This window comes from Siphateles boraxobius, unplaced genomic scaffold (assembly GCF_051911475.1).
Source record: "Siphateles boraxobius isolate OS27281-9 unplaced genomic scaffold, OSU_SipBor_1 6, whole genome shotgun sequence".
Classification (NCBI taxonomy): domain Eukaryota; kingdom Metazoa; phylum Chordata; class Actinopteri; order Cypriniformes; family Leuciscidae; genus Siphateles; species Siphateles boraxobius.
This window is the reverse complement of record NW_027509186.1, coordinates 29,006,044-29,032,640: the sequence shown is the minus strand read 5'-3', so window position 1 is coordinate 29,032,640 and position 26,597 is coordinate 29,006,044. Positions and strand designations below refer to the sequence as shown.

General features: G+C 37.5%; 1 protein-coding gene across 3 annotated transcripts in view; it reads right to left on the bottom strand.

Annotated features, from left to right (window-relative positions):
- Window positions 1-10,972: 10,972 nt before the first annotated feature.
- The window catches only part of arhgap32a (Rho GTPase activating protein 32a), a 28,166-nt gene continuing 12,541 nt past the window's right edge, over window positions 10,973-26,597 (bottom strand). For 2 of the 3 annotated variants that reach the window (XM_077208677.1, XM_077208676.1), the window contains exons 6-22: window positions 22,659-22,745; window positions 21,592-21,729; window positions 20,360-20,452; window positions 19,750-19,872; window positions 19,581-19,658; window positions 18,955-19,036; window positions 18,483-18,632; window positions 18,272-18,374; window positions 17,693-17,837; window positions 17,478-17,560; window positions 17,075-17,182; window positions 16,832-16,977; window positions 16,523-16,724; window positions 16,277-16,422; window positions 15,489-15,563; window positions 14,573-15,223; window positions 10,973-14,110 (exon numbers count right to left, since the gene is read on the bottom strand). In XM_077208677.1, the coding sequence (XP_077064792.1) occupies window positions 11,853-14,110; window positions 14,573-15,223; window positions 15,489-15,563; window positions 16,277-16,422; window positions 16,523-16,724; window positions 16,832-16,977; window positions 17,075-17,182; window positions 17,478-17,560; window positions 17,693-17,837; window positions 18,272-18,374; window positions 18,483-18,632; window positions 18,955-19,036; window positions 19,581-19,658; window positions 19,750-19,872; window positions 20,360-20,452; window positions 21,592-21,729; window positions 22,659-22,745 (4,668 nt within the window). In that variant the 3' untranslated portion in view covers window positions 10,973-11,852. Of the gene's footprint in view, window positions 14,111-14,572; window positions 15,224-15,488; window positions 15,564-16,276; window positions 16,423-16,522; window positions 16,725-16,831; window positions 16,978-17,074; window positions 17,183-17,477; window positions 17,561-17,692; window positions 17,838-18,271; window positions 18,375-18,482; window positions 18,633-18,954; window positions 19,037-19,580; window positions 19,659-19,749; window positions 19,873-20,359; window positions 20,453-21,591; window positions 21,730-22,658; window positions 22,746-25,327; window positions 25,637-26,597 lie in introns of those variants that run through there. The other variant, XM_077208678.1, reaches the window with a different exon arrangement.

The window sequence follows — 26,597 nt, the reverse complement described above, 5'->3', positions numbered from 1 at the left end:
ACGTTCAAAATAATGTACTTTTCTTTAATGATACACACATTTCTGTCTTTAAATAATTTTTAGGAATGATGAGTTAAAATGATAAATTATAGGTATTTTATTTGATCCATAAACAATTTAACATAGGCTACCTTATTAACCAAAGTGTTGATATTCTTAGACTGCACATTAGCTTTTTTCCATCTACCGGTTACAATTTATAACAAAAATTTGCTTCATATTTAGCATTGGTCTATGGCAGACAGGCTGAAAGAAAATTTAGATCCACTCCCTGACAATAGGTGGCGCTAAAGAGTTGTTTCACTGGTAACTTCCGTAAACAAAGATTGAAAGCCATTGAAACTTTTCTGAATTTTTTATTATGGTTTGTCAAACTTAACCATTTCATCCTTAGTGTTCAATGTTTTGAATTGATTTGAGAATGAAAAAATGCTTATACACGAACAAAATGCGACCCCATTGACTTTCTGTGAACGGATTGACTTTCAGCAGAAGCAAGAAAGTCAGGTTTGGAACAACATGAGGGTGAGGGAACAGAATATGTATGGGGTGTTTCTCAAGCGGAAGGCTGCATATCTCGGCTGCCACGTCATCATGCGCCACAGAAGGCCGTCTCAATGTGAAGGATCCTTGGAAAGCAGCCTTCGTTTCGTGTCCTTCATTCAATTCAATAAGAAGGATGCATCAAATGTATCCTTAGCATCCTTCAATCACTCACAATCCTTTGCACACATTCCAATTCACAAAAAATAACTGATGGAAAATGAGCCGGAACTGAGCTTGTTGTCTGAGTTTATTATGAAATGCAGGACAAAAATGATGTTTTCGGAGATTAAGGCATACCTGTTATTTTTTATTTTGGTGTAAATGAATCCCTTAACACTAAACTGCCAATAATGTAAACCACTGGAAAAACCTCAGACGGGTGTCATTCACTAAAAGCCAGTTAGCTTAATGAAGTATATTTCCAAAATTATGTTTTAATAGTATTTTTGTGTCATGACCATGGGTGCATAAACGTGTGACATAGCCATGCACACTTACTAGACCGTCTCATTCTTGCGTTCAATGCTGAGGAGGAGTCTAGCCTACAAGCCTCAGAAGGACTGGTCTGAAGGAAACAGACTCATAGGATGCAGCCTTCCGTTTGAGAAGCACCCATGAAGTACAACTCACACAGAACAGAAGTCACTTTCAAACCGTGGGAAAATCTTTCGTCCTCATGCCAAATTCCAGAACACGTGGTTTCCTATTGAAATAACTGTATTTTGCCCACGAAAGCAACGGTAAATATGACCACACCTTAAGACATGTGATCCATCTCAGATTGTGTTCAGATCTAGAACAAAAGTCTCACCAGATCTGGCAACAGAGGGTTAACTTTATACTTTTAGGTGCGTGACGAGCGCAGCAGGCTGCTTAGCTGGGGGTGTGCTAATGCCTTGCCCCTGACCCACATTCTCAGACGGAGCAGGCAGCAAATAAATATCTTCATCGCTGTCACTGGCTGTGTGTGTGAGAGCTTGATCTTTCCCATGGCTGCTGTCAGTGGGAGAGGCAGCCCGCCTCGGCTCAGTGGGAATACGACGTTTGCTGGTGAGTCATCTCAGTATGTGTTGAGCCACGAAATGTCTGGGAGAGAAGAAAGCAAACTTCTCAAAAAAACTGTATGGCAATAATTGACACTTGGGGTTATGGTCCGTAGGCTACGTGGGCCGTCACCACATCGGCCTTTAGATTAACCACGGGATACACATTTGGAGCGCAACAGCTGGAAACTTCTCCGCACCGGCTACATGTCAAATGGCACGTCAAAAGATTGCTGCGGTTCCAGAAATAATCTTTGATAAATGGCCAACATGACATTAACCAATGCAAGCATTAGTCTCATACATCACTCTCGGACAATGTCCCCCCAGGCGTGTTTTATGTTTCAGATACAAGGCAATATTTCTCAGCTGTAAATGTCATGTTTGACTGTGCAGTTTATCAGCGACCTGTTTCCTTCAGTAAGCGCTAGTTTCGATAGGATTTGGAATTGATTTGATTGAAAAGCTCGTAACTGATCTCTACCTACAGCTTTCGGCCTAGCGGAAAGCGGCATTACAATGTCTCGCTCGCTACACACAAACAGCTAAAAGAGCTGAGTCACAGGCACTGTTATCTGAGATTGACACATCCACTATTCCTGAGAGCACTGTTGTCTGAAAGTTTAACCGGCAGAATCAAATCTCACAGCACTTGTATTAACCTCATATCTTTTAGCCATCTTATTTGGTATTGTCAAAGTCTAATTGGTTTTCGAATTAATTAAGGTTTTAAAGGAAGTATACTTGTCTGCATAGGCAAAGATTGGGGTTTACCACCTATAAAGAGTCTGTTGGAGTCTGTAGTCAAACATTTTCATTGTGCAGTCGATGCAGTTTCTTCTCTTGTTTTTTCACCTAATGGGATTTACTTGATAACAGTGTTGTGGAAGCTATTTTGAAATAGATTGTCAAGCTTTAAACTACCCAGGTGAAAAGGAAAAATATTTAAATTGTGCTTTTGGACACACTTATATTTACTAAATGCATATTAAATGTATTGTTTTGAAATAATTTCAATTAAGTGTATTTCAAGGGATCAATTTAAAGCAATTTGCAATATATTTTACTTATTACAAAAATAATATACTTCAAAAACAATACACTGTACTTACATGTAATATTTTGGAGCTTAAATGTATGGAAATTGCAACTAAATGAAAATGTATTATAGTTTAAATTTATATAAAATTCATCTAGCTGAACTTTAGAGTGCTTATACTCAAGTAAAACTTAAGTATATCTTTATATGCAATTTCATAATTCTGTTGTCTTGTGATATACGGTGTATAAATGCCATTATTACTGTCATATTGTAATTTAGTAGCCTACATTTTAAACATATATAAACTTTAAATGGAATATTGAATAACACTACAGTTAAAATTCTAATCAAGTACTTTACACATGTTATATGTGCTTTAGTATTTTAATCAACACATCAAAATACTTCTTTAAAGCATGACAAAATATTATTAAAAGATGATACTTTAAAATGTATGTTAAGGTAAAATTTCTAATTTGACATTATTACAAAGAGCGCTTTTTAAATTATGTTCGGGAAATCGCGAGATGTCGAGGAAAACATTCCACTGTAATTTAAATTAATTAGATACATATAATTTGGTAGTAAAAACATGAAGTGTTGCACATTTTATTGGTGCAAAGATGAGTATGTTATGTGTAGGCCTATCATGTACAACATTTGAACAACTGTTTTTATCACTTAATTAGAAGCACCACAATTTTAAATTTGTTTCTTCTGTTAGTTACATTGCGACTAATGGACAGACATGTACGTTTATTTTAAAATGCAAAGTCCCATCGAGTAATCCAAAGTTCTACACACACTTGCGGTCTTTATGCCTACTTGAACACTTGGGCCAAATAGAGGAAATACGTCATGCAAGTAGAGAAGTGGTCAAGTGCAAAGACCGCAAGTGTGTGTATTTGGACAAGGCAAGAATAGTCATTAACATGTAAGTACACTTAAGTGGCCCTTTCTTGCATTAATATTATATTATCTGCAAGTAGTTTTTTTTTAATATACTTTTAAGATTTAAAGTATATGCTACAAGTGCACATTCAGTACAATTAACATACTTTTTTCACAAGAAATAGTTCACCCAAAAATTTAAATTCTGTCATCTTCTACTCATTTACATTACCCCTCATGTCGTTCCAGGCCATCATTTGCTCACACTCGTGGCATTCCTTACAGGTTTGGAATGACATGAAGGTTAGTAAATAACGACAGAATGTTTAGGAGAACATCCCTTTAAGTATTAAACCACATAAAAGGAGACCAAAACTGGAGCAGGGATTCAAATCGGCTAATTTGTTCATTTTTTGAATCTGTCTGATCGAGCTATTTCAGTCCGGTGAAGGGCATACGTCTGATCTAGTCTTATTAGCTACTAAGAAATCTAGTACTCTTCAGTGTCAACAGTGATATGAAAATCTGCTACTAGTCAAACAATGATTTAAAAATACTTGAAGCAATTGACATTTAATAGACGGGTCTGACATTCTGCCAATTAACAATAAGTGCTTTAGGATATTCAATGATCATGAGGGAATCGGGATTTAGGTCTTGTACATTGTAACCCATTTGCAAGTGCACTGGTGTCTTACCCCCAAGAGCTTTTGGTTTATCTCAACCCATCTTGACAGAGCAGCTCTGTGTGAAGATCGTGACTGTCCTTGATGTGACACCAAAGACTGAGCTCCACACAGTGAACACTTCCTCCAGCAGATGTTACTCCAACATCTATTGCTTCTCTATAGCTGAGTGCACAGTGATTACCGCTTTGGTCATCTTATTTCTCACTGCACATCACCTCTTCCTGCGGGCGATCACGGGACAGAAATATAGAACGCTTTATCCCCAAGAGGTCTGCTTAGATAGATGCCATCCAACATCTGTTTTGATCTGTTAGCCACTGTGGGTTTGGACAAACAGACAAGTTATTTTTATATCAGATTGGGGACTCATAAATTGAGTGTCCACTTCAGTATGATGTTTTTTGAAATGTCAACCACATGAGGTTTATAGTGTTCTTAGAATATCACTGGACTCATTGCACTGTGACCTCTGAGACTCTGAAGGTGAGTCATTTATAACAGCAACAATGGACACCGTAAGGAAGAGAGGAAGCACTTCACCTATTTTTTTAAATTTTGCAACCCTGTTTCCAACGTTTGATTTTTTTTATCTAGAAATATAAAATACAAAAGATTTATAATATTATTTAATATAAAGTTAATTGAAATAAATGTACAGTTTATTTACGTAAAACTATGGCAGAATAGGTAACAAAGTTGCGTATTAAGTCTAAATGAAACTGTCACTCAGTAGGGGCTTGGTATCTTTGGGCAATATTTTGGTTTGCATATAGTTATTTCAAATTGATTAAATAAAAATGTTGCTATTTTTTACAGTAACTTGAGTAACAGGGTTGAAGGTTGAGCTTGCAAAAAAAACAAACAATCAACGCTACAATATTTATACAAACTGAAAACTGTCAGATTGACAGATGTAAACGAGAAAACGTATTGTTGTGCCGAATACAACGGGTATATTCTCCTAAAAGAAGAAGGTACATAGGTTGAATTTCATGTTGCGTTTTTGTTAATCTTGATTTCTCACAACTTGTATGCTTTTTCTGGATGAGACGGAGTGAACTGCAGCGCTAATAGAGTAGAGTCGTGCAGCCATGCACAGAAGACCAACAGCCAAAGTCAAGAATTTCGTCAAATAATAGAATCAGTTTGTTTTTCACCGAAATCTATAATATACCAGCAGAGCACTTAAAATATATAGCATGTACACTCTAAAAAAATGCTAGGTTGTTTTAACCAAATTTTGGGTCAAATGTGCACAAACCCAAACGTTGGGTTAAAATGTAATAAAAAAATTTTAACCCAATGGCATGTGTATCACATGGGATCATTCTGTGATAGGCTACTTTTGAGTCTTTTAAAAATATTAAAAAAAACTTTTAGCTGGTTGCTACTCCAGTAGGCTACATGGCCACGGGTTTGAGATTTAGCTGCTCCACGTCAACATTTGTTGTGACAAATGACAGAAGGACTGATAATGTATAGACTCATTATTTAAATGTTGTTCATTTTTAACCAAAAAAGTTACATATAATAAATAGATAGTTTATCTAACATTTATTATGAGTAATAATAATAATAATAATGGAACACCAAAGTGCAATATGGAATATGGAAGAGTGCTGGCTAAATGGTTTAGATAGATTACATTTCTGGTAAAAACGGCCATAATTTATCCGTTATCCCTCAACCTTTTGGCATGCAGCGCTCAACCCTGGCAAACAGAGACATCAGTGGACATCTGGCTAAATGGCCGAAATGGACTGCAGCACAGAGTTATAAATATGCAGGTCTACTCTTTACCCTGTTGTATTATCACAAACTACATAAACAATGCAGATGGATGGTTTTCAGAGGTTTGTCAACTTAAATCCATTTTGATAGATCTTGATAGATTTTCACTCCTGTGTCAAGGCAAATCAGAGCCTTGCATTTGCAGCTGAGTAATTCCACCAAGGGTAAAAATGCGAATCAGAGCTCAGCTCGTCATAGATAATCAAGCCATCAGCATGCAGATGCCAAAGCCAGAGGTACAATCTCAAATGTATAATCAGGATGAAACGTGTGTGTGTGTGTGTGTGTGTGTGTGTGTGTGTGTGTGTGTGTGTGTGTGTGTGTGTGTGTGTGTGTGTGTGTGTGTGTGTGTGTGTGTGTGTGTGTGTGTGTGTGTGTGTGTGTGTGTGTGTGTGTGTGTGTGTTCAAGCAGCAACCGATCAGTGCAGACTGCCATACTACATATCTGAACTTCCCTGCTAGAACTTGCTTTTTACATGCCGTGTTTTTAGTGCCTTTTTTGAGCATCAGTGATGTTTCTCAAATAGCCCTGTTCACTTCAGACGGACTTTATTCTCTAATAGCAGCGTTTAACACTAATGAAAGAACACAGCAGCAAAGGGCAAAGGTGGGACTCTGTCTTTTTGACTGTCTGTCCGCATTGGTTTGTTCGCTTGAGGGCACATTAATAAAAGGACTATTTGAACTTTTGTGCAAGTTTTCTGATAACTGTTATTTCAGGTAAATGGATAATCATTCCGAGTGCTCTTTTATCAGTGTGAGGAATAAAACTGAAATGATTTACATGATTTCTTCTAAAAGTTCAAAACACACACTGTCCTAATTTGACCTGGCTCATTGCGGTCAAATACATCTGTGAATCTTACAAAGCAAGAACTGTTCAAGGCCCAGTTCAGCCTAAAATCAAAAGAAAAAGTTATTTTCTTTAAAGAAATGAAATTATGAATTGTCCTAAATCTTATTTTAGGAAAAGAATAGATTAAAATAACACGAAACAACGATATAAAATCAAAATATACAAAATGATATTTTAAAATAAAATATACAACGCAAATAAAAAGTTTGCGAATAAGGTGCAGAAGTTAGGAATAAATTAGATGTTTTAATGTTTTTAAAAGGATGTTCACCAACGCTTCGTCTGTTTTAATATATTTTAAAATGTAATTTATTCCTATGATGGCAAAGCTGAAATTTGGCTGATTTGGTTTAGTTATTATTCATTTTTATTGGTGCTCAATTTTTGTTGTTTTTCAGGATTCTTTGAGGATGTATAGAAAGATCAAAAGAACAGATTTGAAACAGAAAATTTGATGTGACTATAAATGTCTTTATTGTCACTTTTAACCAATTTAAGGCATTGTTGCTAAATTAAATATTAATTTCTTTAATAAAAAAGAAATGTGCATTAAGATTTCCACAAAAATATAATGATTTTATAATGTATAGAATTATTTCTGAAGGATCATGTGACACTGAGGACTGAAGTAATGATGCTGAAAAATCAGCTTTGCCATCAGAGGAATGAATTACATTTTAAAATGATTAAAATAGTAAACGTTGTTATCATATTTCACAATATTACTGTTTTACCACTTTTTTACTGTAATTATTCCAAACTTTTTGACCAGTAGTTTAATAAGTAGTTATGAGATTGCCTATCTTTCCTCATTTACTGTTTGATTCTCTCATATGTGCAAAACATTCGGTTGATTTGGTCTTGTCGCACAGACACAAGATCCTTTATTTGCCTACAGAAATAGCCAGATAAGAAGATGAAATTCAAGTTTAGGAGATTTACCAAGTAAACTTCAGCTAGCAATGTGAAACCAGCACAGAATACACAAATCCTGCTGCCATCTCAACCTTCATCTCTCAGTAGAGTGTGTTTGTGCTAACCATGACCTGAAGCATTACACAATCATCAACACATGGGAAACCGAAGCCATACATTCTCCCCATGTCCTTGATATGACAATTTTCCCCCATATAAACTTCTCAGTGCTCAATTTACTCTAACTGTTGCTGGCAGAGGGAAAACAACTTCTAAATCATCAAGTTTTCTTATGTTTTGATCATTGGGAATACATAATGAAATAATTTATGATATAAAATGAAGGGAGAGTTGACATAAAGTAAACAAGGTTCCGGCCAGATGCATGTAAATTTGGTGAGTCAAGACATTCATCACGGATAAGCACAATTAAAATTCATTTTCTGGTGGTATCTATGCAGGTTTTTCAAGTAATGAGATTAAATCTGCCCACACGCTGAATTAGAGAAAAACCTAGTATGCGTAGCCTGGTTTTAAAATAGTATTATATGATATGTACATGTTTTATGTTTTATTTAATGTCTGTCAAGCAGCTAAATTTGATTAATTTAATGCACCAGAGCATCAAATGTGAATTATTTACTATTTGGATTATAATAATGTAATGCATTTAATGATTTTGCTTCATCCAAAACCTGAAAAGGAGACAATATCTAAGGGATAGACTGATGTGTTGTTTCTTTGTTCACTGTAAGTTGATATAAAAACATTACAGGTATTCTGCAGCTCAATTATGCCAAGTTATAGTCATCAGCTGTCATCTCACAACATAAACCACACCAGAGCACTTTTTAGCCATCTTTTCCCAAGACCAATTTGCATCCAATCACCATTATTATTCAAAGGATTTTTGGTAAGGGTGGACAATTTGTCATAGTCAACAAGAGAATGAAAGGTAATGATGATTGAAGAAAAGTCATCATGTACCCTATCGCATGCTGATCACATGACCATCTAATGGTCAACTGGATAGGCCTATATTATACTGTATATACGTAAGGAACAATTTACGACGGGCTGCTGAATTATTAGAAAAATAATGCACACCTGAGGTGGTAATGTGGCAACAATGCGAAGCCCGTCTCCTGAGACACCTTCATCCGATCGATTTTTGAAGGCAGCATAGATGGATCCTTCTCTGCCATTGATATCCCAAAATCCTGTGAGTTCATTCCCTGACTGTTGAGCTAAAAAATAAAGATGGGATCTGTAATTTGAGGTTGCTGGTCAGTTTTTGTGTAAAGTGTACATTTTGACCAACTTTTCCCACTTTTGATGACATTTCTAAGATGTCTGACATGTCTGCTAAGTCATTTCCTGACAGGGCAGCGAGGCAACAAGTCAGCTGTCTAGGTTTTTGGATGCAGCCTCTGTCCCTGCGGTCGAATCACACCGAATACCACCCCAAAGTCCCTAGTTCTTGCGGTGGAAACACAGCTTATGCTGGCAAAGAGCATCGTATTTCATTATATTAAGGTATTAATAGTGCCCAATTATATTTGAATGGACCTTAAAAGTATGTAATTGGGTGAAAAATTGTGCTGCATTGTTTTGTGGAGACTCTTTCATGGTTCTGGACTATATTGTATAGCCTACTATAACGATTTACTGTATAAGCCAACATAAGCATGCCACTTAACGACAATACTCTTTTATTCAACCTAAGCGCATCCTTTAATCTGTGCTTTAGCATAATTTTCTTTCCAGACTGCGTTTGTGTTAGTTGTTGCCCCAGTATGTCCAGGCGTATGCCTGCACACAGCGCACACGGAGTACGAGAGAATGTCAGCAGGTTCTTTAGTCTAGGCATCTGCTGTTGGCTCAAAAATATCCCCAAATAGTATATTTCTGCAGCTGTTAGTGGCACTCGTATAGTGATGCTTTAGTCTTATATGGTACATTCCTCCTCCTAAATAGTGTCTTTTTAACACAACTTAGCCACTTTGACGCACAAACAACGTTACATGATTTTGAAGTATGTTGATGGTGTTTTAGCCCATGCCACACTATTACTTTAGGCTGAAAATAACAGGGGCAGAAAATAACAGACAGTGTAAGAGTTTTTTTTTTTGTGGTTTACTTAAGTTCCAATTCAAACTCTTCAGACAGAATGAAAACAAGATGATATATGATTTTACTCAACCAACTTCTGCGTAACACAACATGGTCCATTATGCGTTCCACACCATACTGCTGGTGATCTGCTTTCTTCAATTCCGAACACCTACATTATATATTATTTGGCTTCAGCCTTCAGAAGCATCAAAAATTGCAGCTAGCTACTTTCTGGATGGAAGTCTATGTTGAATTTAGAATAGATCTTGAGCTTCTCATGCAGCATTTCACTCATTACGTATGTTTTACTCCACTGTAGACCATTGCTTTTGTTTGATATGAAGCTATTACTTTAGAAACTAGTAGTTATGTAGAAGCAAAATGTGAATTAAATGCAAATGGCTATTTTAGAGCATTTTACAGCTCAAAACAGTAAGACAACTCAGTTCCTGTTCAATTCACTCTGTCTGACTGACAAAAAAAAGTGAAAACAATTAGCATCTAATAGAGCATCCGCCACACAACTCTGCAAGTCACTGCCTTTTGTTTCATTTGTCAACATCCTGACATTTCAAAACCTTAAAACCAAAATGCCTGGGATAAAGTACAATAAACGTCGTCTTGCAGAAATAATAATTGTATTGCATCAGAAACCTAGTGCCTCTGAACCTTTGATGTGCCCTCACGTTAGAGCACATGGAGGAAACTTCATCATTAGATATGTCCTCCAGTGCTGCAGTGCCCTCTGCTGTTCACAGCTCAATACCTGCAGGGACTATCAAATATAGTAACCAGTGTCATTAATATTAATGAATAATGAAACATTTATTAAAACGGACCAATAACAGGACTGTATGTAAGTAATTTAACTTCCCAACTTGAAAGAGTCAAATTAAAATGCTTTATGGTGACAGTGCTTGGTATTAAAAACTCAGCCCAATAAACCTGCTTAGAGCAACAGAAGTCTCTCCAATTTAAAAAAGCAAACTGTAATAATTCTACTATTTGCCAGGATTTTGTCAAAAGAAACAAAACATGATGATCTAAGCAATGACTACATTAGGTGCAACAAGGGTACATGTCATGATTTTGAATAAATAACTTTAATGAGAGTAAAGCAAAGTGAAAACATAAAAAGAAGTCATAAAATCAACACAAGAAAAGATAACAGAATGGTACGCTAGTTAAAAACTAAAACAGCAGTTGATCAGAACAGCATATATATTTCCATATGTAACCATGTAATGATTACTACCGTTCAACTGACCTTACGGTTTAGATGTAAACTCACTCACATCTTTTACTCAATGAAGACAATCAAAAAAGTGAAAAAGGTTAATGTCTAAAGTGCCTGTTGTTACATAACATATAGACCAACTATAAAGTGCATGGTTATAAAATTCATAGGGAAAAACATCTGTGGGGGTGGGGGAGACTATGACCTTTCATAATTATTATCTTTAAAAGTCAGATCATATATGTTGATGTCATTGACATACAGTATAACTGTGTTTGATTCCACAGTGATGGTACATCAAAAAAAAAAAAAAAACTACTCTTCACCCAAAAACACAAGGCAGTGGCTCCTATATATTGCTCCTGTGGCAAACTTTGTTAATTGTTCTCTTTATTAAAGACCACATTTTGATTATTTTTGCAACCTCTGACCTCTAGTAACAAAAGGACAAAATTAACAACACACTTCAACAAATTAAAGTAGCAATAAAGCCACTAAAACCATTACCATAATGTACGAGTGATATCCCAAATTTACGCAGTGTTTGCTTAAGCCATTTGAACTGTAATATATAGAGTATACAGTGAAAGACCCTTCAGTGAACAATTAAAGCAATTTTAATCTTTTTTAAATATTAATCTTATTAACAATAGAAAACCACTGCCCTGCAGAGGTTGTATATTTCTGGATAATTTATTATAGTTTTCTTTTCTTTCTTTTTTATCAATCATTCAGCATAAATCTGCATCTCAGGCCTGAGCTCAGTCTGGTGAAAACCTGGATGGCCCACAGCTGTGGAATACAGTCTGTTATTATGAAGCGGCATGCAGCCGTAGCTCGGGAAAACACCAGAACTTGCCCGGCTGTTCTTAGGGACTTTCGGATGTACGGATACATAACTTGCAGAATAGTCAGATGGCACAAACATGCTACGAGTTCTTGTCCTACTTTGGGATGAGAACGAAAGTCTGTGGTCCCGCTCCAGAGTCATTTTCGCTTGACTAGGTGGATGGCGAGTTTTTACACTATGCGATCTCTTAGACCTCTGAGGGTCCCTGCTCATGGCTCGAATGTACTGGTAGTCCTCTTTGGAGTTGCTGAGAGTCTTATACATCAGCCTGTCTTGGTTGCAGTGTGTTACACCGTAGCTATTGCTGGACCCAGTGTGTTTGAAGTCAGGGCAGCTGTACTCCTTATGTAGGGTCAGGTTACGTGGCAGTGCTGTGGACTCGAGCCTGTGTTGTGGATAGCTGTGCATTGATCGACTCGGCTTCATTATATGAGCTGATTTAGATCCCTGCCCACTTCCATGCCTGTCTGACTTCGAGGGCACAGGCATATCAGGCTCAGAAAGTGGGTGCTCTGGGGAGTAATGGGACACCATGGTCACCCTGTACTTCCCATCAGCACCTTCGGTTGAAATCAGCATCTCCTTACCAGAGTTTGACCTGCTCCTAGTGTGCATTGTTTCTTGGCACTGACGGTCGCCTCTTACAAGACGGGTCTGGGACAAAACTGGACCCGACAACCTCTCATTGGCTGAGTTTTCATGCCTAATGGACTGACTAAAATGTCGATCAGATAAACCTGAATTAAAAGCCCCGTAGAGAGAAGGGTTCTTCATTCTTGGCTGGAGACCGACATCTCTGGTCATGAAATCTGACTTCTTGTTCACCGGAAGGTTGCGTAGAGGCTTCTGGTACTCTGTACTGCCCATAACCTTTGATGAACGAGAAGGTAGTTTACTGAGAGTGTAAGAGAGAGTGTATCCATGACTGTTCTCTCTGCATTGATTGTATCGAGCCTCTGAATAGGGGCTGTACCTATACCGAACCTTCCCATCTTCAAAGTAAGGCCGCACTTGCTGGATGTCCGATGCCGGTGGTTTTTGGTAAGGTTTCCTCTGGCTCCCTTGATGCTGAAGGAAAAAAAACTTGTCCTCTGGTGGAGTATGCACTGAACGTACCCTGCGGATTGTGGGGTAAACGGATGCTCCATCCAATGGCGGATACCTTGGCCCTCCATGTCTATAGAGACCAACCGAGGAGTAATCTTCCCGTTGACATTTATATTTAATGGACTGGTGTAGGGATCGTGGTGCAAGGGTATTGCAGTGGTTTCTTGAGAGAACTCTGGGATGGGGACGCCCATCGTCAGGCTTATAATAAGGGGTGCTTTGCCCAACTGGACTTGACCAGTGTTCGGAGTAAGCAGAACTTTGGTCTCTGGGTTTGTACTGAAATGCTACACTAGGTGGAGTGCTTGAAGCTTGTGGAAGAACTTCGTGCACTGAAGCAGGCATGGCTGTTTCCGCCAATATGGCTCTGAAGTTGGCGGCATTAGCAGCCTGCTTGTTGTGCAGTGCATCAATGGCTGAATGACTATCCAAGGAAGAAAACCTCTCTGAAAGAGTTGGCTGTAAAATTCCACCTACCTCCATCTCAGCAAGGCTTGATCCACCTCTATCTGTACCAACTCCAACATGGCGGATGTTATCTCTCATAGTTTTCGGTCTCTCTGAAGCCAGCTGAATCTCTGGATCTCTGCGAGGAGAGTAACCCTGAGAGGGCACATGGGTGGTCTGGCCACCAGCTGGTGCATCACAACCATCAGAGAAGCTGAGTCCGCTCTCACTTCCATGGCAGGCGCAGGTGCTGCGTGGGCTGCCTGCATCGGTGTGGCTTTCAGTAGACATGGTGCTTGATGGATCTGGGAAATTCCTGCTAGACACATACCGTTCCTCTCTATCAGAGGATGTCTGTAGAGGAGGAGGAAACTGGAGTGCGAAGAGTGGGTTCTGATGATGAATTGGAGAAATAGGTGTGGGAGGTTCAGAGCTTCCACGTTTGCTGAGTCGGGTGGCCTGCTGGGCGGATTCTGCCAGCTCTAGAGCTAGCATACGGGCAGCACTTTTTACTGAAGGCTGGGGAGTTATGAGAGAGACAGACCTCACCAAAACAGGCGTACATTCAAATGTCACTGCACCTTGAAGGAAAAAAACAAACCAATACTTTAAAATGGAGGAACACAGGACCAAAATACAATTTGACAGAAAGATTCAATGTCAGATTTGCTAACTTTCTGGCTTTCTCTTGCAAATATTCTAAATATCCTGTCCTAAAAATCCTGTTTAACATATTCCATTAGGTCAAATCCTAATTTTGCTAAAATTGTTAGCTTTCTCTCATCATTATTATTATTATATATTCCTTCAAGTTAAATGCTAGTCTTACTAATATTCGCCAAACTGGAGTACTTGGAAATGTTTTTATTCAAATAAAACTTTTTTTTCATAATTAACAGCTTAACACATTCAGTTACTGTTTTAGGGAAAGTAAACAAAACAATGAGTGTAAGTGTTGGGTTCGGCAATTTCTGAGATGACACTTGTAGCAGAAATTATGTTCTTTTTTATAAATATATATGGAATGTAAGGCTGCCACTGACCCGAGTCTGTTCTTCTGTGCTCCTTGACATCTGCAGATGTATGTTCTGCTTTGCAAAAACTCGCAGAACGCTGATGGCCTTCACCACCTCTCGTGGACACACTGGGCTTTTTTACAAGAGACATAATGTCAGAAGGACAGGACACCGTACTACTCTTTGCTACTGAGCTCTTCGCTGTGCCCTCTTGGCCGGTCTTAGAGGTGCCCACACCCAGGTAAGTGGAGGTGGCCGGCACTTCATACAGTTTGTGATTTGCATCTTCTGAGTGCAGTGGGATGAGATCAGGTGGCTGAGAGGGACTTGTGACTTTGTCTAAAGGCTCTGACTCAATGAGGCTGCCTCCCGCCTTCTTTCGACTGCCTCTTTTCTTCCTTTCAGACGCTGTGGGATCAACCAGCTGCGTGGACTGAAACGCAAACGGGTCTATGTCTAAGGAGGCCATGCTTATAAACTCCACTTCTGCTGCAGGGAGGGGTGGAGATATAAGAGCTGGCACACAAGAGGAAGAGGAAACAGTGTCCTTTATGTGGTCTTTGAGACTGGACCGGGAGTCTCCAGTCAATCTGCTGTCCAGCAGTTCTTCATTAAAGGAGATTGACAAAGCATCACTCGTGGAGAGCGGCCTACGTGGGCGATATATTTTTGATCCACCTGAGACAGAACAACAGAGATCAGCCTACGGATGAATCTACAGTAACAACTGTAAAACAACTGTATTAAAGGTTCTGTAAAGGGGCCCTTTCTCCTAAACCACACCACCAAAGATATGTCAGCAAACACCAAAGACAGAGAGACATATGTGATATCTCAGGAAGAATATTTCAGTTTTATGTGTGTCAGTATTTTATAAGTGCTATAAAAAAAAGCTAAAGCACCTTCAAGTATGAAAATGGAAAAAGTGATGTGTGATTTTTACCCCCATAGTTATGTGAGGAGGACAGAGATTCTTCACTTTTAGCAGATCTTAGTGTTCCAGTGTCTCCTCTTCCACCTGTAAAAATGAACCAGAGTTCAATGACTACATTTGTTTTTTTATCCTGCTACACTACCGTTCAAAAGTATAGGGTCAGTTGTTGTTTTTTTGTTGTTTTTTAAAGACTAATACTTTTATACAGGATGCATTAAATTGATAAAATTGACAGTAAAGACATTTACAATGTTACAAAAATAAATCTTTTTCAAATAAACGCTGTTCTTTTGAACTTTCTATTCATCAAATAATTCCGGGGAAAAAACCCATCTCGGTTTCCAGAAAAAATATTAAGCATCACAACAATTTTCAACATAGTTAATTATAAGAAATGTTTCTTGAGCAGCAAATTAGCATATTAAAATGATTTACATACAGTTTCACAGTATTTTTTAAATTATCCCAATTTTAACCCCTGTATATATATATATATATATATATATATATATATATATATATATATATATATATATATATATATACATACAGTTTCACAGTATTAAAAAAAAAAAAAAATTAAATGAAGCCTTGGTGAGGATAAGACATTTCTTTCAAAAACGTAAAAGAATTACCAACCTCAAACTTTTGAACAGTAGTGTACATATGTTTAAATTTTCATTTAATGCTTTTGAGAACTGAATATAGTTTGACAGTGATGACTAAAAATGCCCTGTAGGTTAGGCAGCTCTCTAGGCTTGGGAACGGATAAAGATTTGTATTAAAAAGAGTTGCACCTGGAAGGGGTGTGGTTTTCATCTGATTAGGCTCACTGGGGTGGCGGTGCAGTTTAGGCTTGGCAGTAGCAGACGACTTTCCCATATTAAAGAAGGAAAGCCAGTTTCCCACAGGAGACTTCTTTGCCTTGGTTGAGCCCTTCTTCCTACATTTACCAGCAACAATTTCCAGTTATTACTCCACATCTGCATTTTTGCTAAATAATGAAAATACCATAAGAGTAAAACCAGAACAAACTGACATACCTCTCAGAAGGGAAGTCTATGACAGTGTGGAACTTGCCCTGCAGGGCGGCAGGCCCCTCTCCCACATCGATATACTTGCTGTCAGGAGACACGGGAGAGTTGAGCTGGGCTTGAGTCCGGGCCTGGGCTTCCTCCAGAGAAAGCAGCTTGGTGGATGGAGAGCTCACCATTAGTGACTTGGGTCGAGCTAAAGTACTGTGGCCTGTGGATTCAAGTTAGAGTTATGAGCTCATTTAAGATCCTCATTAGTAGAGTTTAATCTAAAAATCAATTCTGGTGGGAGGAGAATTGCCGAGGCTCATTTTTTACCTGTGCTGTGGCGGATCAGAGTGCTGAGTTTGGAACTGAACAGAACATCGACGTGATTAAGGATGAACTCCACAACAACCGACTGAACGCGCACCTCCATGAAAGCAGAGGTACCGCTGAAACACGATGACTCAATCTGTTTAGACCTGCAACATTTCAGGGACAGTGAATGAATTCAACTTTTTATTTGACTCAAATAACATCTTTACAGGCAATTTTACCCAAAAGCACTGTTGAAATCACCTGAGAAGATTTGGAGCCCAGACTATTGCAAGGTTTTTGCAGTGCATGTTGGTGACGGCACTGTATGTTCCCATACGGGATAAATGTCTCATGAGAAACTCGAGAGTCCTGAAAAAAAAGCATAAGATGTTCTTCAAAATATCTTCTGTTGTGTTACACAGAAAAAAGAAAGTCATACAGGTGTGGAATGACATAAGAATGAGTAAATATTGACAAAATTTCCATTTAGGGTGAAATATTGCTTTATATTTAAACAGATGCATTTATTTCTTTATTTATTATTATCATGCATCTCATATTTACCTAACAGTTAATGAGCACAAAAAAATTAGGTAATCATCTGATAGAGAGAAAACTGCACTTCTCCTTCTCATCAGCAGAGGATGCTGTGCACTCATCTAACCTGTAGTGTGGGGGAGGCAGCTGCTGTATGACGTCATGGACTTTGACCAGCCTCTCGTCATCTGTGGCTGCGGATACAGCATCCTGGGAAAATATGCCCAAACATCACCTCTGTGTTCCAATATTGGTACTACACACAAAACATCACCTCTGTGTTTCAATATTGGTACTACACAAAACATCAATGTATCTGTGTTGCGGTAATTTGAAGCTTACTGAAAATTTCTCATATAGCTGGTAGGTCAGCAGTGGGTTGGGAAGCTCGCGGAAGTAAAGTTTGCACAGCGATCCCACCGAATGAATGTCCTGGACGTAGGTTTCCCTTGTGAGATCTGGAACATGCTCCGAGTCAAACTCGTGCCTGCAGACACAGAAAGTTGATACTTTTGCTTTTATATAATTTTTAAACTTTAAGATCATCCAAGAATCCTAAAAAAATGTATCATGGTCTCCACAAAAATATTAGGTAGCACTACAGTTTTCAACATTGATAATAACAATGAGTACAAAGTCAGCATATTAGAATGATTTCTGAAGGATCATTTTACACTGAAGACTGGAGTAATGATGCTGAAAATTCAGCTTTGCCATCATGTGAATAAATCCTATAAACTGTTTATAATATTACTGTTTTCACTGCATTTTTGATCAAATAAATAAAGGCTTGGTGAGCATAAAATACTTAAAACCTTACCAACAACAAACTTTTAGTAAGTTCTGTGCACATTTTTATATACTTCAGAAAAATTACTATAGAATGTATACAGAATTTTTTAAACATACTGTAAACCTCACCTCAGTTTCTGAATGTTAGAGGAAATTCCAGACAGGCGGTAAATTCCGTCCACCACTCCATTTCTCTCAATGAACTCAGTGCAGCTTCTGATGACCTGTGGAACTGTTGAACACACATTAAATCTGCAGTTTTAATATGATTTACACAAAATTACCATTCAATGAAAGATATAGATGCAATAAACTTCCTCAAATGTCTCTCTCCTCTCACCATCATGGCCTGAGTTAAGCAAATGTTCTCCAAGGTCACAGCCGAACACACGCTCTTTCAGGATACCTCGCTGTTTCAGTTTCTGCTTGGTGGGACGCGACTTCATGAACGTGCGCAGAAATGTGATCAGCTTGCCATGCTTCTTAGACACTACAGAAAATTACAAATTTTAAAAAGCTTTTAAATTTATTTTGCCAGCTTATAACACTTCTACATATCCTAAGGCTGATATAAAATTTATTTTGAAATGTAATAAAAAGTAATGCACCTATAATAGAACACTAATATAAAGGAGATATGTTTTTATCCTTCAAAATGAATGGTCTTAGTTGTTCCTTATTATAAAAGCAATAATTATTTTGTAATGTGTTACATTCTTTTCATTTAATTATACTGATCAGCTGATGAGCGTCATCTCTCTAATAGAAGAAACTATCTCTATTTTACAATATTCTAGGCAAAAAGTTAGTACCTGGTTTGGCCAATGAGCTGGTCACGTTTGAAGGGATTTTCTCACTAATCAGTTCCACACATTCAGATGGAAAAAATCCCACCTGTGAATGGAAAGACAAAACAATGAATGCTGTGAATCCAAAATAATTCTAAATGCTTCATATCTCACTTCATTTCAACAAAGGTAAAATTGTCATAATTACTTTCTTTAAACGGTCTGAAATATCTTAAAGACACAGCTGTGAATAAGTCTGTGAATCCCTCTGTATATAACATTTACAATCTTGCTGCAGAACAATAAGAATACATTATTTATAGCCCTGTGTATCAGTAGCAATTACTTAACAACACGTTTATCACCACTAAGAGAAACAATGACTGTAATTAGTCGATGTTTTGACTCAGATGTGACAAAAAAGCTGCAAAAACATCTCAAATGTATAGTAAACCTAATTCTAAAGTGATGACAGTTTTCCAACACATAGGTCTATGGGGCTTTTTAATGACATTACACATGCAGTGGCATAAACTGTGCCATTACACACTGTAGGAGGAATATATGGTGGTTTTATTTTTTAAACAAACTGCACATTAAAAATTAAAGACAGTAAAAAACTAATAATAAAAAATAAATAAAATACCCACTTGAAAACCATGTTTGCCCCTCCACCAGCCAGTGTCTTCTTTAGGAGGCATATCAATTACTGATACTATGTCTCCAACCTTTTGAAGAGAAATTACACTTCAGTTACTTTACTCCAAAAACTTATTGTAAACCAAATCCATATACTGTATAATGATACTATAACCATACCTCAAAAGAGAGCTCATCTGCTGCTTGGGCGATGTAACGCTTTATGACATGGGCCGCAGCTACAGCGGGAACATTAATAGATGATTCATCGTGAACAAGCAGGTGGTTACCTTTGTTATCAATCTAAGAGAGTGAAGAAAGATGCATCAAAACATATGAACATTCATATAATCAGTAACCAATAAAACATCACCTTATGTAGTGATTTCATATTCCCTTTTACGATGACCTGAAAGGTGCAACGTCAGTGTGGAAATTACACAAGACGCTGGGAAAGAGCAAGCAAACAGCTTATGGACTGAGAACATTGAGACAAGTTGAGTCAGGTGTCTACTATCCTTGTTAATGACTAACTAGATATAAGAAAGTGGGTGTGAACGGTTGTATTATACACAAAGGTCTGAAGTCTGTACTAAAATGGGTTTGTGTTTTATGAGACATTGTGAGGAATTTACTGTTGTTAAAATAAAGGTGTGAAACCTCTTTTGTTAAATACACTATAGTCAATTTGCTGGCAATTGCATCTGTATTTAAGAGACAGGATTAGGGCAGGCAGCCACAGGAAGCCTTCAGGTGTAGTGTAGGTAAACAAACAGGAGTGACATTATACCTCCATCCATGTGAGTGCTGGCCCGCAGTTGATCTTGTTATCAGCGATGGCTGAGAGACGGGAAATGTACGCAGTAATCATCTGGGAAAGTGTCTACGGAGAAGAAAAAAACAGACACAGAGAAGGGATCATAAACAAAGAGACAAGTTTCAACACTCTCATTGTGATCCCTTTGAGATATAATCCATTGATCCAACACAATAACTCTGTTCCAAAGACACTTCGCTTCTATTACACTAGGCAAACAGTGTACCTTCTAATGGAGCATTCTAACTGAAATTAACCTCACAAGAGGGATTTGACACGTGCTACAAAGGCAGCAACACTATGTGACACATAAATAGAGCACTGCACAAGAAGCATAGTGAGTTTGACATTAGCATGTTGCTAAGCTAACTACACAATAGAGTGCAGCAGGCAAGCTCTGGAAGTAAAAATCCCATTCATTTCGTCCAAAACATGCCTGCTGTGAGATATGAGGCTGTTAATAGATAGTATATGCTTTTGTTGAAGCCTATATCCTGCATTATTTCAACTTATTTTTTTAATAATCGTGCCAAATTCCTGGTGAAAAACTACATTACCAATGATTCTGCAGAGAAATATCCACCAATCAGAGAATTGAAACAAGCAAATCCTGCCAAAAGAACTCTTTAGCTTCCGTCCACTCATATGAAGCTCTGTGAATGATGTAATCGAGTCACTCTTAAACTACTTAAATATCTGAAGATATGTACATTCGAAATATATATATATATGCAAAACGAAAACAAATTCTTTTTTGCTTTAAACTTGGCATGGATTTGCAACAGGATTTGCAAATGTTTTCCCTATTGTGACTTATATCCTAGTGAAACAGCTTTTCAAAAAAGAAAAAATGTAGGGCGGGACTTAATTTTGTCTACTGGAAATGTATTGGATCGTTGAATAGTTGTCCCGCCCTCACACCAGTAAATCATCATCAGAGAAGGGAATTGATGAACTGAGGTAGGGAAAGTTAATTTGATTAACGATTATTCTAACCATTCTATTGAGTACATGGTCGTTTTTAATTAGACTGAACAATTTTTAAATCAATACTTCAATATTAATTGGATCACATTAACATTACCATTTTTCATCCAACATTTTGAATTTTCACTACACAATGCAATGTATTGTCTTTACCAAGGATACATGCAGACAGTGTACTCAATTTATAAGCTGCAATTTTAAATGTGAGGTGAACCTACCTCGACTTTGTCCTTCAGGCTGTCTATTCGGGGCAGTTCAGGAAGCTGAGAGAATCTTCTATCATAGATACATAGGTGGAGGTGCTTGTCAAGAACACGAAACTCTTCATATGTACGCCTCACTGTCCACTTACGACCCTAAGACATATAAACAGGAATAAAGAAAGAACAATAATTATGAACAAAGAAAGAGTTAGACTGATCTTTAAATCTCCTTGAGAAACCATTCAAAATGGATGATCAAACAAAAGTGTTTTTCAAAAATATTTTCCAAAATAATAATAAAGTCATAATTATGGCATACAGCATATTGGTTTCAAAATTTGGAAATCATCATTCCAATTTTTCACCAAGGACGCAGAAAATTTCTATTAAACTTTCTATTAATCAAAGAATTCAGAAAAAATGTTTCACGCTTTCCACAAAAATATAAAGCAGCACAACTGTTTTCAACATTGATAATAATAAGGAATGTTTTTGTAGCACCAAATCAGCATAATAGAATGTTTTCTGAAGGATCCGTGTCTGTGGTTTGTGGACTTCATACAGCTGTAAAACAATGAGATTTGCTCCAGTGGTTTAGAAACAGCAGAGCGGGAATCTTCTAAATCCTTTCAGCTCTCACACTCACCAGCACAAAAAAAGGGCTCTGAATTTTTATATTTCTAGAAGTTCTGTGGACGAGTACAAAACCCTCCCAGAGCAAAAAACACCCCCATTGTTTCGGAATGACAAAAGAAATGCAGGACCGAGAGTATTTACATTTACAGCTTTGTCTTCCTCTTGGCCTCAAAATCCTCTTCGAAAATCCTGTCTTTTCCTAAATCTGGACGCATTCCATGAAACGGATAAATTGCTCTGCAAACTGCATGCGGTTGGCCAGCCTGTTTGATCTGAAGCTCTTAAAAGGTCTTTTTATAACTTCACCATTTTTCTTAGCATGGCAGTGGGCTTAGCTTTTGCTCTGTTGCCATAACAAATCAGTGATCCTTAGATGATATTTTTTCAGTAAAGGATACAGAGGTTCTAGTTTTTCAGATTTCCCCCCCCCTGTGAAACAAGCTTACCTGGCAACATATCTGGACCAGATACATTAACTCCTTTGAGTCCAGGCCATTGTGTGTGAGGTTGTTCCGATCCTCAGGTAACGACAGCTGTGGAGACATGCACACAGAGAGAGAGAGATTCTGAATGTAATTAATTAATACCCCTACTACAATATACTAACAAAAAATGAGTTGGTGACACAGAGGCAACAAGAGATCTACAAATACATAAAAAAATTAAATAATAAAAAAAATAGTGCCTGATTCGTTCTGGTTTCAGAAAGCCAACACATCAAGGAATATTCCTAAAACAATGGTGTATCACCAAACCTTTTCCTAAGAAGTTTCCACAGCTGCTGGCTGAGCCCAGCAAGATGTTGTGATGTTTTATAGATGTGTATTATTGTCCTCTATAAAACATCAAAGCATCTTCTCGTCCCTGCAAATGTGATTCGACCCTTGACTCCATAAGCTGCTGTGATTCAGACGTTTCAATATGCAAATGAAGCATCTAGTCTGGTAAACTCCAGACAGAAAGCAGTGTTGTCTTTGTAGTGTCTGATGTAATTTACTTCTCTGCATCATCTCAGTAATACAGACTCCCCATGCATCATTCAACACACACACACACACACACACACACAAAAGACAAGAACTGGGTTCTTTAATTGATGTTCCCTTTAATTGATAAAAAATGCCGATCCAACACTGAGCCACTTCAAAGGTGCATTAAACAAATTAAAGCATTGATTATTTATATACAAAACTAACAGAAACTTACACAAGCTTTATTGACCTACTTAGCAATTGCAGTTCAGTAAAGTAATACAAACTGCAGTATAAGCACTTGATTTACAGTAGATCCGTCACAATCTTTCCTCTAAGCACAAATGTTTTCATCAAAATAATGCACATTAATGCATTTTGTTAGAATGATATAAAATGCTGGATGACGTGTAATTTCCTGCTATTAAATTCAGATAAAACGGAGGTACTACTTATTGGTCCAAAAAACTACCCACAAAATCCCTTACAATACAACTTTAATTTAGAAGGATGTCCTGTTACTTTGTCCACTACAGTAAAAGACCTGGGTGTTATACTAGACCGCAACTTGACTTTCGAAAATCATATTTCATATATTACAAGAACAGCCTTTTTCCACCTTAGAAACATTGCTAAGCTACGCAACATGCTATCTGTTTCTGATGCAGAAAAGTTAGTTCATACTTTCATGACCTCGAGACTAGATTACTGTAATGCTTTATTAGCTGGCTGTCCTACATCCTCAATTAACAAGCTACAGTTAGTGCAAAATGCAGCTGCTAGAGTTCTTACTAGATCAAGAAAATATGATCATATAACACCTATTTTATCATCTCTACACTGGTTACCTATTAAGTTACGTATCAATTACAAAGTATTCCTACTGACCTATAAAGCCCTAAATGGTTTAGCTCCTGTGTATTTAACAGACCTTCTATCGCCATACAATCCATCGCGCTCTTTAAGATCACTAAATTCGAGGCTTCTGGTCATTCCTAGGATATCTAAGTCCACTAAAGGAGGGAGGGCGTTCTCGCATTTAGCTCCTAAACTCTGGAATAGCCTTCCTGATATTGTACGAGCCTCAGACTCGCTGTCCCAGTTTAAAACTAGATTAAAGACGCATCTCTTTAACCAAGCATTCACTTAATGCTTAACCTTTGATACTGCTGAATCGGTTCGAATGCATTAACATTATGAACATCAGCTATGCTAATTATTTCCCATCTGCCTTTCTGCTGTTATCTCGGGACGCTAGTCCCGAGGTAAATAGCGTTCGTCAGCTCCAGTTTGTATCCAGCCTCTCACGGAGACTTCAGATGCCCCAACGCCTGTGAAGAGACGACTCGACGCCTGTGAAGAGACGACTCAAAGCCGGCGATATGTTATGCCATAAATTAATACTTGATTAACTAACTGTATTTTTCTATGTACATTTCCGAAATGCAATTTCTGTAAAGCTGCTTTGAGACAATGTGTATTGTGAAAAGCGCTATACAAATAAATTTGAATTGAATTGAATTGAATTGAATGTTTTCGTCCTAATGCATCTTATTGAATTAGAAGATTTTGGATCAACAATACTGGTTACAAAAAAAACCCTGCAAATGCACTAGAAATCCAAATCCTTAACCAATAAAAGTATCTATCCATCTATCCGTCCATCCATCCAATCAATAAATAAAGCTTTAACAATGCAAATTTACTTGAAATGCAAGATTTTAAGACAATTTTAAATAATTTATTCAATTTAGAATTGTTTTAAAACTAAATCTTACATTCTTTAGTAAATCAAAATTTGCCAATGGTGTAAGAAAAAGAATAATACAAAAATAAAAACTTAATTTAAGATGGAGCCTCTGAAAATAATAATATTTTCTTTCACAATTTCTGTGATGCTATGAGGGGAAAAGACAAAAATACTGCAACTAGAGAATGCACAAAAAATGATATACAGTGTAGTGTAATATATATATATATATATATATATATATATATATATATATATATATATATATATACACACACACACACACACACACTGTATATTTAAACAATAGTAAGACCACATGACAAATGCGGCAAGGATTTTAATTTCCTCAAAGTGGTTCTAATTATCCTGAATAAAACAGATGGATACTCACTGATACGCCGTCTGACTTGCCTTATTCGGCACGCTCAGGCCCATTCTGACAGATCCAACCCAAGATTTCCCTACCGTCTCACACCTGATCTTTTCCTTATTCAGCCTCTCTCCTGATGTTCTGCATGGCTGCTGCACGCAGACGCAGTAACCCGTCACACACACCCCCACAGACCAGCAGCCTGTGCTCAGTCAGCCCACCTCATCAAAAACAAACGGATTCAGACCGGAATGAAAATCAGCAGTGTGCTGCAGTGAAAACACATCCCGTCTGAAAACACAGACCTTTTCCCATCTTCCTCTCCTGCAGTAGAGGGATGTGCATGATGCTGTGTCTAATTACAACTGAGGAATTGGACAAATATAGAAATGGAGCAACACCCCCCCCCCCCTCCTCCTCACCCCCACCCCCACCTTCTTAGCCCCTCCCTGCGCTGGATGTTAGTCCTCCCACTGGATCCATGCAGAAAGGAGCTGTACTCTCAGATACAGAGCTCAGAACAGGACAGATGCATCAATGTTTTGGGATGAATATTTCACATCAGACATCCAGTGGTGACAATTTATTTAACAAAAGTACCCTTTAAAAGAATCAAAATATAAAATAATATAATTTAAATTATACACTTTTTTTTCAAAAGTATCATAGAATGATCATAGATTTTTATATAGGTTCTTTTTTGATTATTTTGTTGTTTAGAAGAAATGTCTTTGCCAATTTCTGCCTACTTTCTGCAAGATAATACTCTCAAGAACAAAAACCTATTTCAATGACATGTAAAGACCCCATGAAATGGTTTAATTGACACCATTTTCACTTTTCAGTATTGAAATGTTTCCTATATTGAAAGAGTAAATTGGGGTGGGACATATGAAGAGAGGAATTGTCCATTTTAAAAGTCAACAGTCATCACTGCTTTTTGTGTTGGGAGTGTATCGCATTTATATTATATATATTTATATATATTAGGGATGGCCCGATACTGATACTAATAATAATAATGTAAATACTCGTACTCGTATCGGTTTGAAAAAAAATAGTATCGGGCCATCCCTAATATATATATATATATATATATATATATATATATATATATATATATATATATATATATATATATATATATATATGTATATAAATAATATTCGTCTGGATATGAAAAGCTGAAATGAAAGCTGAAAATTGCCCACCGAGCAGAGGTATAAAGAGCACCTGAAACCCATGCTTGAGTCCATTACAAGTCACAAGTCACCAATTTCAATACGACTTG